Raw genomic sequence first — 13,451 nt, forward strand, 5'->3', positions numbered from 1 at the left:
ATGTACAACCTCACAAAGCTGCTAGAACAGCCGTAGACTTAGTCTTGTTTATCTTGTGCACCAAGATTTAAAAAGTATAATCTTTCAGGGCTTTAAATTACAGATTTAAGTATGCATACAACATTGTTGGATGTAATAAGTATGTAAACACTGTGGTCCCTACACTATTAAAGCCCACAATTATCTGTTCTTTGTCTTTCCCCTTGAAACAACCCATTGAGAAAACACTTTCTACACAATATAAAAGACATCAAAAGAATGAGAAATAGCAGCCAGACTTTCAATAATTTTCTCCCTTAGAAAACATTTGCTGTCTTCTTCAAAACTGGCCTTTTGTTGTCAACAACCTTTTGTATTCTATATTTTATTAATCACCCGTTAAGGTATATTACCACCATCAAATATAGTCACCTACAGCCACTGCATTTAAAGGAAATGTATATCAACTGATGAATGTATTCGTGATGCGCATATGCATCCTTGTGTACACTGATAAAATGCAGGATACGCACAATGCAAATATTGCTCTATAGTGTCACAAGTTGTCAAAAATGGCAGGTATAGGTGAGATAAAGCATTTACACATTTGTAAAAGTCGTATTACTGACTGTATTAATGTATGTAATGTATGCAGCAGTAGTTGCATATGATACCAAACCCAACCCAAACCTAAATTTCTGAGCAACAGGGATCCCACAATGTGTTAATTTCTTCACCAACCAATATCAAGCCCCTTATCTTTTCAGTTGATTGTTAATTGCTTAATGTTCAAATTAGGGTCAACAATCCCTTTCAGCAGCAAGTTGATGATGGTTGTGAAATTCATTAAATTATTCAGTGTTCATGAATCTGTGAAATAACAAATAGAGTAAAACAATTTCATGTCATCAGTCCCCTGCATTTTTTTATTGTGAACATTCTGTCACCACAGATTCTTCTTCAGTGGTGGAATGTAATTGTGTAACTATAGCTGTAACTGACATTTCAGATGTCTGAGTTGTTACCAGCTCCACTAAACAGTGATCCCACCTCTAAACTTCTCAGACAGTTTGAAGGCAAAAGCGCTAAAATTATTCAGTAATTCACAAACACATGTTTTATAGAAAGGTTAAAAATGTTCACAGATTTGCATAGCAGAATCTGGTTCTTCTGTCTTTTCCCTCCTGTCTTACAACCCCCTAGATATATATTTATATTGTGACCCACTGGGGGGGATTAGACCTTGCAGACCCCTACCAAACTAAATAATAAAGTAGTTAAAAGTAGCTCCACCTCAATGAGCTACAACAGTAAGATGCTACACACATTGAGGCATCAATATTAACAATCTATCTTGTATGTCCTTTTTTCTTTTTTTGAAATCTAAATACTTCTTCCACCACTGTTCTTCCTAAATGTGTAGCTTTCCTTATGACGTAATGAACTAAACCTGCTACATATCTTCATTAATATTCTCATTCTGATTTGTCCAGATGGATCTCAGAGGAATGGGAGCATTGTACCAAAACTTGTGGCAGCCTGGGCTTTCAGATCCGGACTGTTCGCTGCGTGCAGTTTCTCCACGATGGCACCAACCGCTCCGTCCACAGCAAGTACTGCAGTGGGGAGAAGCCAGAGAGCCGGAGGCCCTGCAACAGAATCTCATGTCCTGCCCAGTGGAGGAGTGGAGCGTGGTCAGAGGTTCAGTATTCAAAAGATTTTCTTTTAAACTCTGGACTTCTTCTCAAGCCACAGATCCATCTGATTGATTTTATATTTTGATTTTATAACTTGTTTCCAATTAACTAATGTCAGCTTACTAACAGTTCACCTTTTTGCTGTAGTATTGTGTCGGTGCAGCTGTAGCTTTAACATGCCTGACATGACTGTGATTTCTTAACGTGACAAGACCATGTATAAAAATAAAACATGAGGCATCTGATATTTAATTTAAAGAAATGTCACATCTCATCTGAAAACACAGCAATTTTACTTTCTCCGTTTCCTTCATCTAAATGAGACCTTTGAAACCATCAGAAAGTCCAATAAATCAGACATTCAGCTGAGTGGTGAAGAAGTAGATAAGAGCTAATAAGATGCAGTTCTTCATGTCAGCAGTTAATTTATGTGAGCTGATTTAGCTGCTTTTGATAGCATGGTCTATAGATCTTTATTGTATGCATGTATATATGCACATTTGAGCTTGTAGTGATAGTAAACTAACATTTGTTTTTATCTATGTTGTTAAATTGTCTTGTAATTTATTTGTGAGTTAATAGCAGATGTGTTTCTTTTCTAGGGTTTTAGCTTTATTTATTTATCTCAGATGGGAGTTAGTCAACATTTTACCATTTGAAGATTACTAAGTGCTGTTTCACAACCAGTTCACTTAACATTTCCATTGAGGAGATTTGAAATACAGCTGTTTGTCAGTGCTGTTTTACTCAGGAGGAAACAGATTTCAGACTAATTGTCTCTCTGACCTTTTCATTCAGTCATAGTCAGTGCTTTAAAGCCCAGCTAAGGTCATATCAAGAAAAAGATCCACCAAAGATTAAGGATCCCTTACATCCTGTAGTACAGGATGCTGTAACCTGTTAACAAGGTCCTACAATGCACACGCACTGCTCACACAGACTTCAGCAATTTGCTTTTGGCCAATACTTGGCACTAAAGCAAAATTATAAGTTTAAATCCGCTGAGTGGTCATGCGGCTGACTAACTTAAAATTTGGCACAACTCCTCTTTGTTCTCTTAAACTGAATTTGGGCTATCATTATGTGTGTTTTGAAGCTGCCAGAGGGAAACACAAAATAAAAACGGGTTGTGCTGTGGCCATGTCATACTCCAGTATATCAGGCATATATATCACACCGCGCAGATTTCATGGAAATCACATGATTATTGCCATTTGAGGCTTACTTCCTGTATGTATGATATATAATATTTGCATGTAGATATGTTCAGGTCAGGACTCTATTAACAGTTTGGTGCAGATTAGATAATGCACACTGAAGTTATAACAACATCGTGTTCCATGGCTAAATGTAAATTTTCGACATTACACCATGCACATGCCTTTTGATTATGGACCTATTTAGAGTCTACACAAAAAAACTTACAGAGAAATACAGTCTAAAAATTATTAAAAAAGAGTCTCCATGCTGATGTTTTTGACAGGTGAACTGTGTAGCGAAACATTTTGTTTCTTGGTGGAGATTAAACTTCAGCCACCCAGTTATCCTGATATTTACTGTCGCCTGTGTGACCTGCCTCCACTCCTTTCCGCTCTGCCTCTATGCTCTATGTTCCTTTGCTGTTTGTGAGTGAGTTGCTGTGTGTGCTCTTTCACAGTGCTCTGTGACCTGTGGAGAAGGGATGGAAAGGCGTCTGGTCACTTGCCGGATTGGAGATCAATGTAGCGGAGAAAAACCCGAAACTGTGAGACCCTGCAGACCAGGACCCTGCCATGGTAAGCATGTTATTTCTTAAGAACTTCTAGAAATTCTAGCCAAACACTCAACATTTTCATTATCAGCACTATCAACATAACAGCACATTTGGCCTTGCCTTGTTTAGAATAAAAGCCAGTAACCCACATAGAAAAATTGTTCTGGCCTATAGACTCAGCCCAAATACAGCAATGAATTACAGCCCATATGTGGGCTAGACCTGGTAGCCACATGTGGCCCATGACATAGCCAAATCTTAGCCGACTGTTTGATACTGTTTTTGCCCTATGTTGGACAAGACTCAGTTTCAATCAATCTTTTGCTATTTATCCAAATAAGGCCAGGGTGAGCTTGTAACAGTGCAGAGTGGAGGTCTGGGTGGGTTTGGGAAGCCCATTAGGGGGGGTCACCAAAGCTTCATTGGTCTTCTTGATTTTAAGAAGATTTTAAAAATAGGCCCATATCTCTGCATTTGGTTTATTTCTGTGAAGAAATGTAAATGTTAAGTAAATTGTCTAATACAACGATGGCCAAGCATCAGGGACAAGAAAACACTGAATTTGTCAAAAAAAGAAGCTTAGTTAAGGAAAAAGGTTGGAAACCACTGCCTTAAACAGCCTACGTCGTTCTTCAACAGTCTTTCCCAGCATTCATTTTAATAAGAGCCTCTTCTATTCATAGTGTCAGTTAAAGCATGTCACTCTTAAATGTCGACGTATGCCAGTTACTATTTTCAATGCTTTTCCTTCATCCAAATGTTTAAAAGAGTCTCTGAGGATTCTGTATATACCAACAACAGGAACTCTAAACAACCTAAACATTGCAAGGTACTTATCGTTGCTTATTAATGTTACTCGAATGTATGTGCATTATATGTACATACGTATAGATATGTATGGATCTGGGACACAGTTCTCGTCTAAGCAGACTTCAGTAGAATGAGCATCATTCTGCTGAATGTGCTGTGGCTGAAGTGTTCTACAGTTTCCCTGTGGCATAAACACTTAGCAATACCTTAGTACTTTTTCCACGGCCACCTCTCATGACTTTTCAGCACTGTGTGAAATGCACTGAGCTCACACTGTATGCTCTTCAACTTTCAGATGAGCCATGTAATGGAGACAAATCCATCTTCTGCCAAATGGAGGTCTTAGCACGATACTGCTCCATTCCAGGCTACAACAAACTATGCTGCGACTCCTGCAGCAAGCGCAGCGGAGCTCTGTCTCTGTTTTCAGAGGCGGCTGAGACGGAGGAGCATGTTCGCTTTGGATCAGCATCCCAGCTGCTAGAGACATTAACGGCCTCTGTAGCAGCCAACGGCACTCGCAGTGGTAAACAAGGCTCAGGCAAAGGATCCACAGGCAATGCTGCAAAACATGTTACCACCCCTGCCCCGCTTAAGAAAACCCAATCAAAGATCACTGCAGCACCAAGGCGGGTTCCCCGACACATGGGTCTCAGTGGCAGGAATCTGCCCGCTCTGGCACCATCCCCCCTGGTGGATCCTACTGAGGGTCAAAGGTTGAGCAGCTTGACAGATAGTCGGCCTATAGCATATTCCGAAGTGGAGAGATGAAAGTGACGTCCTTCCCCTTCAGGACTCGTAGATAATCCAGCTTCATCCTGAGTCTTCTTACGCCAAAAAACACCACAGAGAGAAACAGAGAAATAAATTAAAGTGCTGGTTCACTTTGTTGTTAAGAATTTCCCTTCCCTTTTGCCCCTGAAATTGACTTCTAATATGACTTGGACATCTTCTGGAGAGCTTCCAGAGTATTTGGACTTAAACAGCCATGTTGCTTTGCTTTCACACTTTATATTAAGAGGAGACAATAATAAAATAATTTAGAGGTCCGAAGGGAATTTTTAGGTGTCTGCATGTCCCCTCTGATTAGTCTTTTCTCTGGTCTGGTCATTTAATGAACCAGGCCCCTGGTGTCTGCAGAGTGTCACAGCGGGTCCTCCGGCAAACGCTCAGCAGACAGCGAGAGAGAAAATGTCAACATGTGTGTCATTATAGCTCATTCAATTTGAAAATTCATGCAGTTTTTAATCCTGATACAGCTGAAAATCCCTTTTTACTTGAATGTTACAAATTGCCATTTTTCTTGCCAAAAAATGAAAGCTTGACCCATGGAGTCATATAGAGTCCCAGTACTTGAGGAGTCACTGCATATACAAAATCAAACACCGGACTTTATATGGACACATATGGAAAGTGGCCAGAGATAAACCAGTGAAAACCATTAGAAAAAATGGTTTTAGTTGTATACATTTTTTTATATCCAGCAATGTCTGTTTATTGGCACTCTACAGTTTCTATGGAAATGGGTATTTATAAAGGTTCCTGTAAATACTGTACATGAAAATACCAGTATTATTTTAATAAGCTGAGGATACTTTCAAAGACCCTTTTAATCAATTAAATAACAAACATTATTCCTAATGTTTACTTTGTCAGCAGCAATGTACATTTACAGTGCACTGTTCCACTCTAAAGGCTGGTGCTAGGTTTAGCTCATAAAGGTGTAGTTTGTCCTTTTAAGAAATACACTTATTTGCAGAGAGTTAGATAAGACGATTGATACAACTTTCATACCTGTACTGTAAATATAAAGCTTCAGCCAGGAGAAAGTTAGCAAGTGTAGCAAATTTAGCAGGTAGAAACAGCTAGCCTGGTTAATAATTAGGATTACCAATACAGCTGAAGTTCACAAATTAATGTTATAACCTTTTTTGTTTAAACCATACAAAATTGTATAAAAAAATGAAAAAAACAAGACAAACAGATTTTGTTCCCAGAGTCAGGCTAGCTGTTCTGCCTGTTTCTAGTTGCTGCACTGTGCTAAGCTAACTGTTCCCTGGCTTTCATGTTTAATGTGCAGACATGAGAGTGGTATAATTCTTCAAGAACAAAAGCAAATAAACACATTTCCCTAAATGTGAAACTATTCCTTTAAGAAGCACCCTATACAAGTTATTTCATCCCAGCCTTTACCTTTTTCTAAAATCAAAAGTTTGTATGGTGCTAGCCATTGACCTTTTGGACTCTTTGTATTGCCCTCCTTGTCAAAGTGTTTGCTCAGAAAGGTTGAAGGTCAAAGAAGGGAACTGTTAGGGATGTGTTACGTGTCAAATTATATACAGCCAGCTCTTGTTCAGCTTGTACAGACTAAAACACGTGAAAATGTCACCATGCAACTGACATATGTTCTTCTGTTTTACTTTTAAGTGTCAATGAAATATGCAAAAACCCATCTTTAGATGTTAAGTGTTGGATTTGCAGATAATGTTTTATATTGACTATACTATCAATTTAAAAAACTTAAAGCTTCATTAAGCATTTTTTGACCACTAGGGGCAGAAAGACCCCAAAACAAACTCACAGTACCACAGTAAGGCCAATATTCACTCTCCTTTAAACTCTGTTTTGGTCTTTACCAACTCCTCTGGGGAATATCTGTCTCTTCAGCTGCAAGATATTCAACTTTCTTCACCAGCTAAACTACTTGTTTATGTTGTCTCTCTGCTGTTTGGTACTGGCTAAAATACACTCAGCTTTTTGATTTTATCTGGGGGAGTTGACAAGAGCCAAACTGATGTGCTATAAGCTGTGTAGTACAGAGTTGGGTGTTAATTCTCAGTGGGTTTAGCACTGTGAGTGATCCTTTCACATTACACAGAGTAATTTTGATCAATTTTAATATCAAAAATCTTGCTTAATGGAGCTTTAACTCAGGACATCCTTTCACATTTAGTCTGAACAAGGTTTTGTTGAACATTTTGCGTTTACAGGAACCAAGGCTAAATGTAAGCACAAGAAGCTGGACTTTCAAAAGAATATTACTGTATGTGGAACATGTTTTTCCAATGTATTTCCTAAATGGCTTTTTTGTGGTGGAAGAAGGTTCAGGAGAGAGAAAGCTATTTATTTATTTTTTTCAAGGATTTCCTCACAACCACCATGCATCTGACTGCAATAGCAAGGACACAGTTTTGTGTTTTAAGCAAAGAAATAGCTTGCAACTATTCACACTCACTCCTGTGTGCCAATGTATAGTACATGTATATAGCATTGAGTACATAAATATTTATTGAAAGTTAAAGGGTTCTGCTATTGTTTTTACAGTATGTGCAGTGCCAGCTGGTCAATAAGCTGCAGCAGATAAACCATTGAAAACTAATCACATTCATGACAGCCTTTTTTTCAGCCACATTTAAACATTTTAAAGAGATTTTTACTTAAAAAAACATGATAGACTAGAAATTACATTGTTTTTTGCAAACAGTTAGATGTAAATATACATGCTCAATTTTGAGATGTTTTACTTGTCAGAAAGCTGACTTTTCTCAGCTGTTTTGTAGAAGTTGTTAACAGAGCTGTTACATCACAGCGACATGTACTGACCAAAAAAATGCTTTATTTTAACTAATAAAACATAAATAGTGTAGTACCAATAAACCAGTAAAGTTTTTTTTTATACTGTTTGTAGTTGTCAGTATTGTCTAACCATTTTACATTTCCCTCCCCTGTTCTTTTCACACCCTTTACTTGCTGCCTATACAACATTGCTGCTAATGTTATACAGAGCTTGTAATGATAAATAGGGTAGTTGTAGATGTTACATTGACAATCCCTGAGCCTCAGACAGATATTACTGCATAGGATTCTCCATGTACTGTATCAATACCCCTGTGCTATCCGTGCATTGAAGAATTATGATTGTCAGTCACTCTCTGCTCTATTCGCTTTTCTATGTATTTGTGTAGATTGAAGTGTACACTACTGATGCTGTTTGTTGTAATGGGGAGCACATAGCAATAAAAGATATGATTAACTACTCTGATGTTATGCTTTCAAGCTTTCTCCACCATCATTAATGCATCTGTGAGGTTCAATATTGTATTATATATATATAAGTTAAGTTGGATTTTTATAGCAAAAAATAAAAACTCCTCTCAAGGCTGTGCAATCTGTAACAAAAAACAAAAAAACAGCTAAATAGATTTCTGGTATTTAGATGGCCTCCTTTCTGAAGTTCCACACCATAGTCCCAACCAGCACCCCTAAAGCTCACTAATTAACATGTTGGATCTCTTTTGTTTAATCTGTACTCAAACAGAAATGTAAAAAATTTTATGGTTTTACAGATTGTTACTTGCTACAACTATTTTTTAGCAAACACCAGCTGGGCACAGTGACTTCCTGGAGTCTCCACTGGATGTTTGGCAACCTCACGCTGAAGACACTAGGAACATTTAGCATGTTTTGTTTTGTATGGATTTTTTAGTGAGCTTTAGAGGTGTGTGAGGTAGGTGGTTATATACAGACTATTGCATACATTGATTTACTTGCGGTGACCACACTATCAACACTGACAGCCACATATTGATTGCCAATGTATTTTATTATATAGCTCATTAGAGGAATAAGAAACATCAGGCTTTAGATTAGGCAAAACTTGTTAGTAGGATCAGTTTATTGTCAGTTTTGTCTGGCCAACAAGGAAGAAAATATCGAATATTGCCACCCATATATTTTAAATAGAAAGACTTAACGTAGAAATTACAGATGTGCAAAAAATGTTACTCATATCTGTGAAGATGACCTGTAAATCAAACTTGATGGTAGTGTTGTGACACCTTCCTTGGATTGTCTAATTTATAATCTTCTGAAACTGAGAAAAGACAAAGCAGTAAAATATGTAATGAAGTCACTGTGCTTTAATCATGTTTTGTCATGTATGTCAACAGTGGTTAGTAGTAAAACAGTAATTTATATGAAAATGTCATGCAGAATTGTGGAGACCTGTATAGTGACAGAGCTATCATGCCCTTCCAGAACCAGGTTACAAACTGAAGAGAAAGTCTCTGTTAAATCTAATTTACTGTTTGAGCTTGGATTATTGATTGCTAAGAAAATTAATTAAAAAAAGTCTGTCATATGTCAGAACAACTTACACTACGGGGTTATCTATTAGTATTTGTGTGCAGCTTATTATTTTCTTCCCCAGCGCTTCTTGCGTCATTGGCAGTCTTTACAGAAATGCAGTTGCATTTGAGGACAACATGCAGTGAAAATGTGACATGTTTCTTTTTACAGCAGAACAAAACTAAATGTTTTATTTTGTGCCAAAAAAGGGGACCAAGCATCATGTTTGGTTTTTTGCACCACACTGACTAAAATTGTGGGTTGAATAGTTATTCAATTAAAATAATTTATCATTACACGTAATTACAATAATTTCTTCCTTTTCTTTCCTCAGTCACCTACTCCAAAATTATGACATTTTCTGCACTAATCACATCTCTGACTGAATAAGTTCATTGATTAACAATCAATAATTACGGTCGGTAGGGCTTATTAACATTTAGACTCTCATACATGATTTGCACTTTCTGTGGCTCACAGACACATTTCATTGTGTCATTTCATCGTTTTTGGTAAGTGCAAATTTAAGTGAAAGGTTTTCATTATCTGACACACAATAGGCCCTGTAGATGCATACTTTAATTTAGACAGTATATTTCAAACTTTGTGGCACCCTTTTCAACACATTTGTGATGATCTTGAACACTGACTGAAAGCCAGACCTTACTGCACAACATCAGTGGCCAACCTTGCTGGTTTTTAATAACTTATTTCATATTTTATTTTGATAGAGACAATTGCATAACATGGACTAATGTCACATACTAAAACATGTATAGCACAAGCTAGATGATCCTTTACACTAATATACACATATTAAACATAATATACTAGATGGCATTGCATAATCTTTAGCAACGTTTAATTGAAATAAAATGTGCACATCTACCATTAGTACACCTTTCTGCAGTATTCAATAAGTTGTCTGCACAGCATGATTCAGATTCTGGTTATTAAAATGCTGACAGCAGGAACAAAAGCTTAGTGTGCCTATACACAGTGAATATCTCCCTGGTATTAATATCCATTTACACTATATGAAATTATTTATATTGTAAGCCTCTAGAGGGGATATAGCTAATATGGACAACAATAATCCAATACTAGATTAGTCTGGTTCACTATTTCAACCTTTTAATAGGGATTTCGATTATTTCCAACTACGATGTAATTCTTTCGATCCAAACACTCTACTAGTTACTCGTATTGCTACAGATGGCTATTCTATTTTGACTCAGCTCAATGGGATTAGCTGCAAAATGGATTTCTTTAAGACATGATTAAAAGACCCCTTAAAATATCTGGGAAGTTTTTCCAAATACTAAAAAACTAGAATTCTAGCTATCATTCTCATTCTGCTCAGCAGTGAATCTTTTTGAGAAGTTGAGGAGACATGAGCAACACTTCAAAAACGTCTCCACAGATAATAATAAAACCCCAGAAAAACCAAGGTACCAAGGCTGGAGACATCAGTGGATGTAAACCTCTGAGCTCTCTTGAGAAATGGGATGAGACAGAGGCACCACAAACACAGGAGCAGAAAGAATCGAGGATGACACAATGCTGGTGCAGTCAGCAGTCAGCAGTCACTCTACTCAGGAAAACACAGGAAACGTGTGGGGGATGGGGGTTATATATAGAAATATACAAGAACTGCTTTTTTTTCATGTTTTCTCATTTTTCCTTCTAGTGTAATTATGTTACATGCAGGGCAATATTTTTAATGAGCAACCAGTACGGCATCATATGACTTACTCTCATTGTGTTGCTTTTCCTAAGGCACTCAGAGCTCAGGCATTTGACACTGAGCCAGTAGCCACTGTGCATGACTGATGAGGGCTTATCCTCTGAGCTGACACACTATAAACTACTTTGCACTTGGGTGGCTGCTTTTGGCAATGCTGCAGAAACATGACGTAAGCCTACTGTAGAAAAGCCACAAGCCTGCGCCGACGTTTGACTTTCTTACATCTTGACCTTCAATTCAATAACCGCTCCAGGCCCAAATTATCTGATATTTCCCAAAACGCAAACGCACAACATCAGTCCATAGTTTCAATGAATATAAATTTGGGGAGCAGAAACTTTGCTCTTTCTTCTTTCCTCTCCCATTAATCATCTCATGACCTGAAGATTTATTCTACCACTGAGAAAAAGTATTACCCTGCCCACATACTTTTATCTACTTTTGGTCTGGAGCTGTTTTTTATGGTTTAGACCTCTTAGTCTCAATTAGGGAAAACTTTAATGCTACAGTATTGTAATATTTTAAACCAGTGGTTCCCAACCTTTTGGTTTGTGAGCCCAAAACAATGTCTACATGCAACCTTCTAGTAGTGGCCTGATGTAGAATTTGTTTCCTTGTTTTAGTTGAATAGTTTTATATGAAATTATTATCAATGGTATGATGGGAAGTATGAAAAAATAAGCATAACTTTGTGTTTTTTTCTGCTTTCCTCCTGTGGTAATCATTTTGCGACCCCTTTAATTTGTCCTTGTTTTAGATAATAGTGATAAATGAATGCCATTAATAGATAGCACTTCAATCCAAAGTGCTTTAAAGTCTTTCATTTCATTGGGTCCATTGTCCCTTTCAAGTATACTGAGACTTGTGTGGAGCCACAACAACAGAGGCATCAGATAGGGGAAGGCTATTTCCTGTTGCAACATGACACAAAGTCTAAAGGAATGTTTTTCTCAGTTGGGTGTTGAAGAACTTGCCCTGATCTCAACCCCATCCAACTACTTTTGGGATGAACTTTAACGCCAACTACATGACAAACGTTATCAAGGATGTGATCACCACAGGTATGAAGGGTACATTTGCCCTTCACTTTTTAAGACCCTACTTTTGACCATGTGATTGGTGGGGGTTGCAGGTGCTGTACTCAGTCCGACAGCAAGAATCTATTCAGGCTGGCCCTCACTAATGCTTTTGCAGCTAAATGAGAGCACATCCCTTTAGCCTGGGTGTAATGTTTGCAATTCAACATTCTTTTGGCTCTTTCTAAGCTCTTATGCAGTAGCTTATATTAAATATGCTCTTTAAAGCCCCTGAAAACTTGACTTCAAACAATAAACAACAATCAAAGTATATTATATTATATAAATATTCAGAAACTTCTGTGCAGTAAGAGCAGCATCTTAAAGTCTGCTCTTACAACGAACAAACTTTATCACAAGTGTTCACCTGAAACCAAGGACATGTACAAGAGCTGTGTCAAAGAAGAAAAACATTTAAGGGAGATTTTATGGTAGCTGTGGTGATGTCAGTGAACAGATGAATGTATTTGTATGAACAGCTTTTGCAGCCAAAGCAGCAGTCCATCCCAGTGGCAAGCAGCCAAGTGGGCTCAATCTGTGTGAACGTTTGCATGACAGTGTATCCAATTGTTGGAGCTCCTCTGAAATGAATGGGGGACAAGCTTGCCAAAATGTTTCAATGAGATGGCTCAGCTTGGAAGACACGCAAGGGATTTTTGACAAACTCTTGGTGGAACAATGAACGTTTCGTGCAGTGAAACATCTGTGTTTCGACTGATGACTGTTTGTCTTTTGTTAGCTGAGCATTGAACATGCTGACAGGTCCTTTTTGCTCTGAAAGTGGCATTCTCAATTGATGCTGGAGATGGGCCCATTTTTCCTAAAGCAAATAGAAATGTTGGTTATTATCTGTTCATGTAAGTTGAAAGACCTATGACGGGTGTATGTAAAAGTTTAAGTTTTTTCATTTTAAAAACCTGCTCATGTCCATGTAGAGCTTTGAAAACTTGAAAAGACATCTCCTCCAGATTATTCCCAATTCCAATCCCTTCCTGGAAGCCCAAAAGATTTACATTTACACCAGAATTCACCAGTAATCTTCACTAAGACCATCATGTGTTCACGCTCTGCTTGATGAAATGTATTTGCCCTGATGACAGTCCCTCTAAACTCAGACAACTTTGACAGTCTAACATGACAAAATATAAAAAGCACACCATGCACCAAAAATCAGCTTTCACTCTTGGTATTAATATGCAATCCGCCCTGCACACCACAGGAAGTGTTTGGAACTCTGCAGGTGTTGGTTGATAATAAAAAAA

General features: G+C 37.7%; 1 protein-coding gene across 1 annotated transcript in view; it reads left to right on the top strand.

Annotated features, from left to right (window-relative positions):
- The window catches only part of adamts3 (ADAM metallopeptidase with thrombospondin type 1 motif, 3), a gene marked incomplete in the record, with an annotated part of 134,996 nt that extends 126,733 nt beyond the window's left edge, over positions 1–8,263 (top strand). Inside the window, 3 exon segments of the mRNA XM_035658667.1 lie at positions 1,473–1,680; positions 3,334–3,451; positions 4,535–8,263. Coding sequence (XP_035514560.1) covers positions 1,473–1,680; positions 3,334–3,451; positions 4,535–5,010 — 802 coding nt within the window.
- Positions 8,264–13,451: the final 5,188 nt, after the last annotated feature.

Source organism: Morone saxatilis, unplaced genomic scaffold (genome assembly GCF_004916995.1).
Source record: "Morone saxatilis isolate NCDOM2014 unplaced genomic scaffold, NCSU_SB_2.0 Contig16, whole genome shotgun sequence".
Classification (NCBI taxonomy): Eukaryota; Metazoa; Chordata; class Actinopteri; family Moronidae; genus Morone; species Morone saxatilis.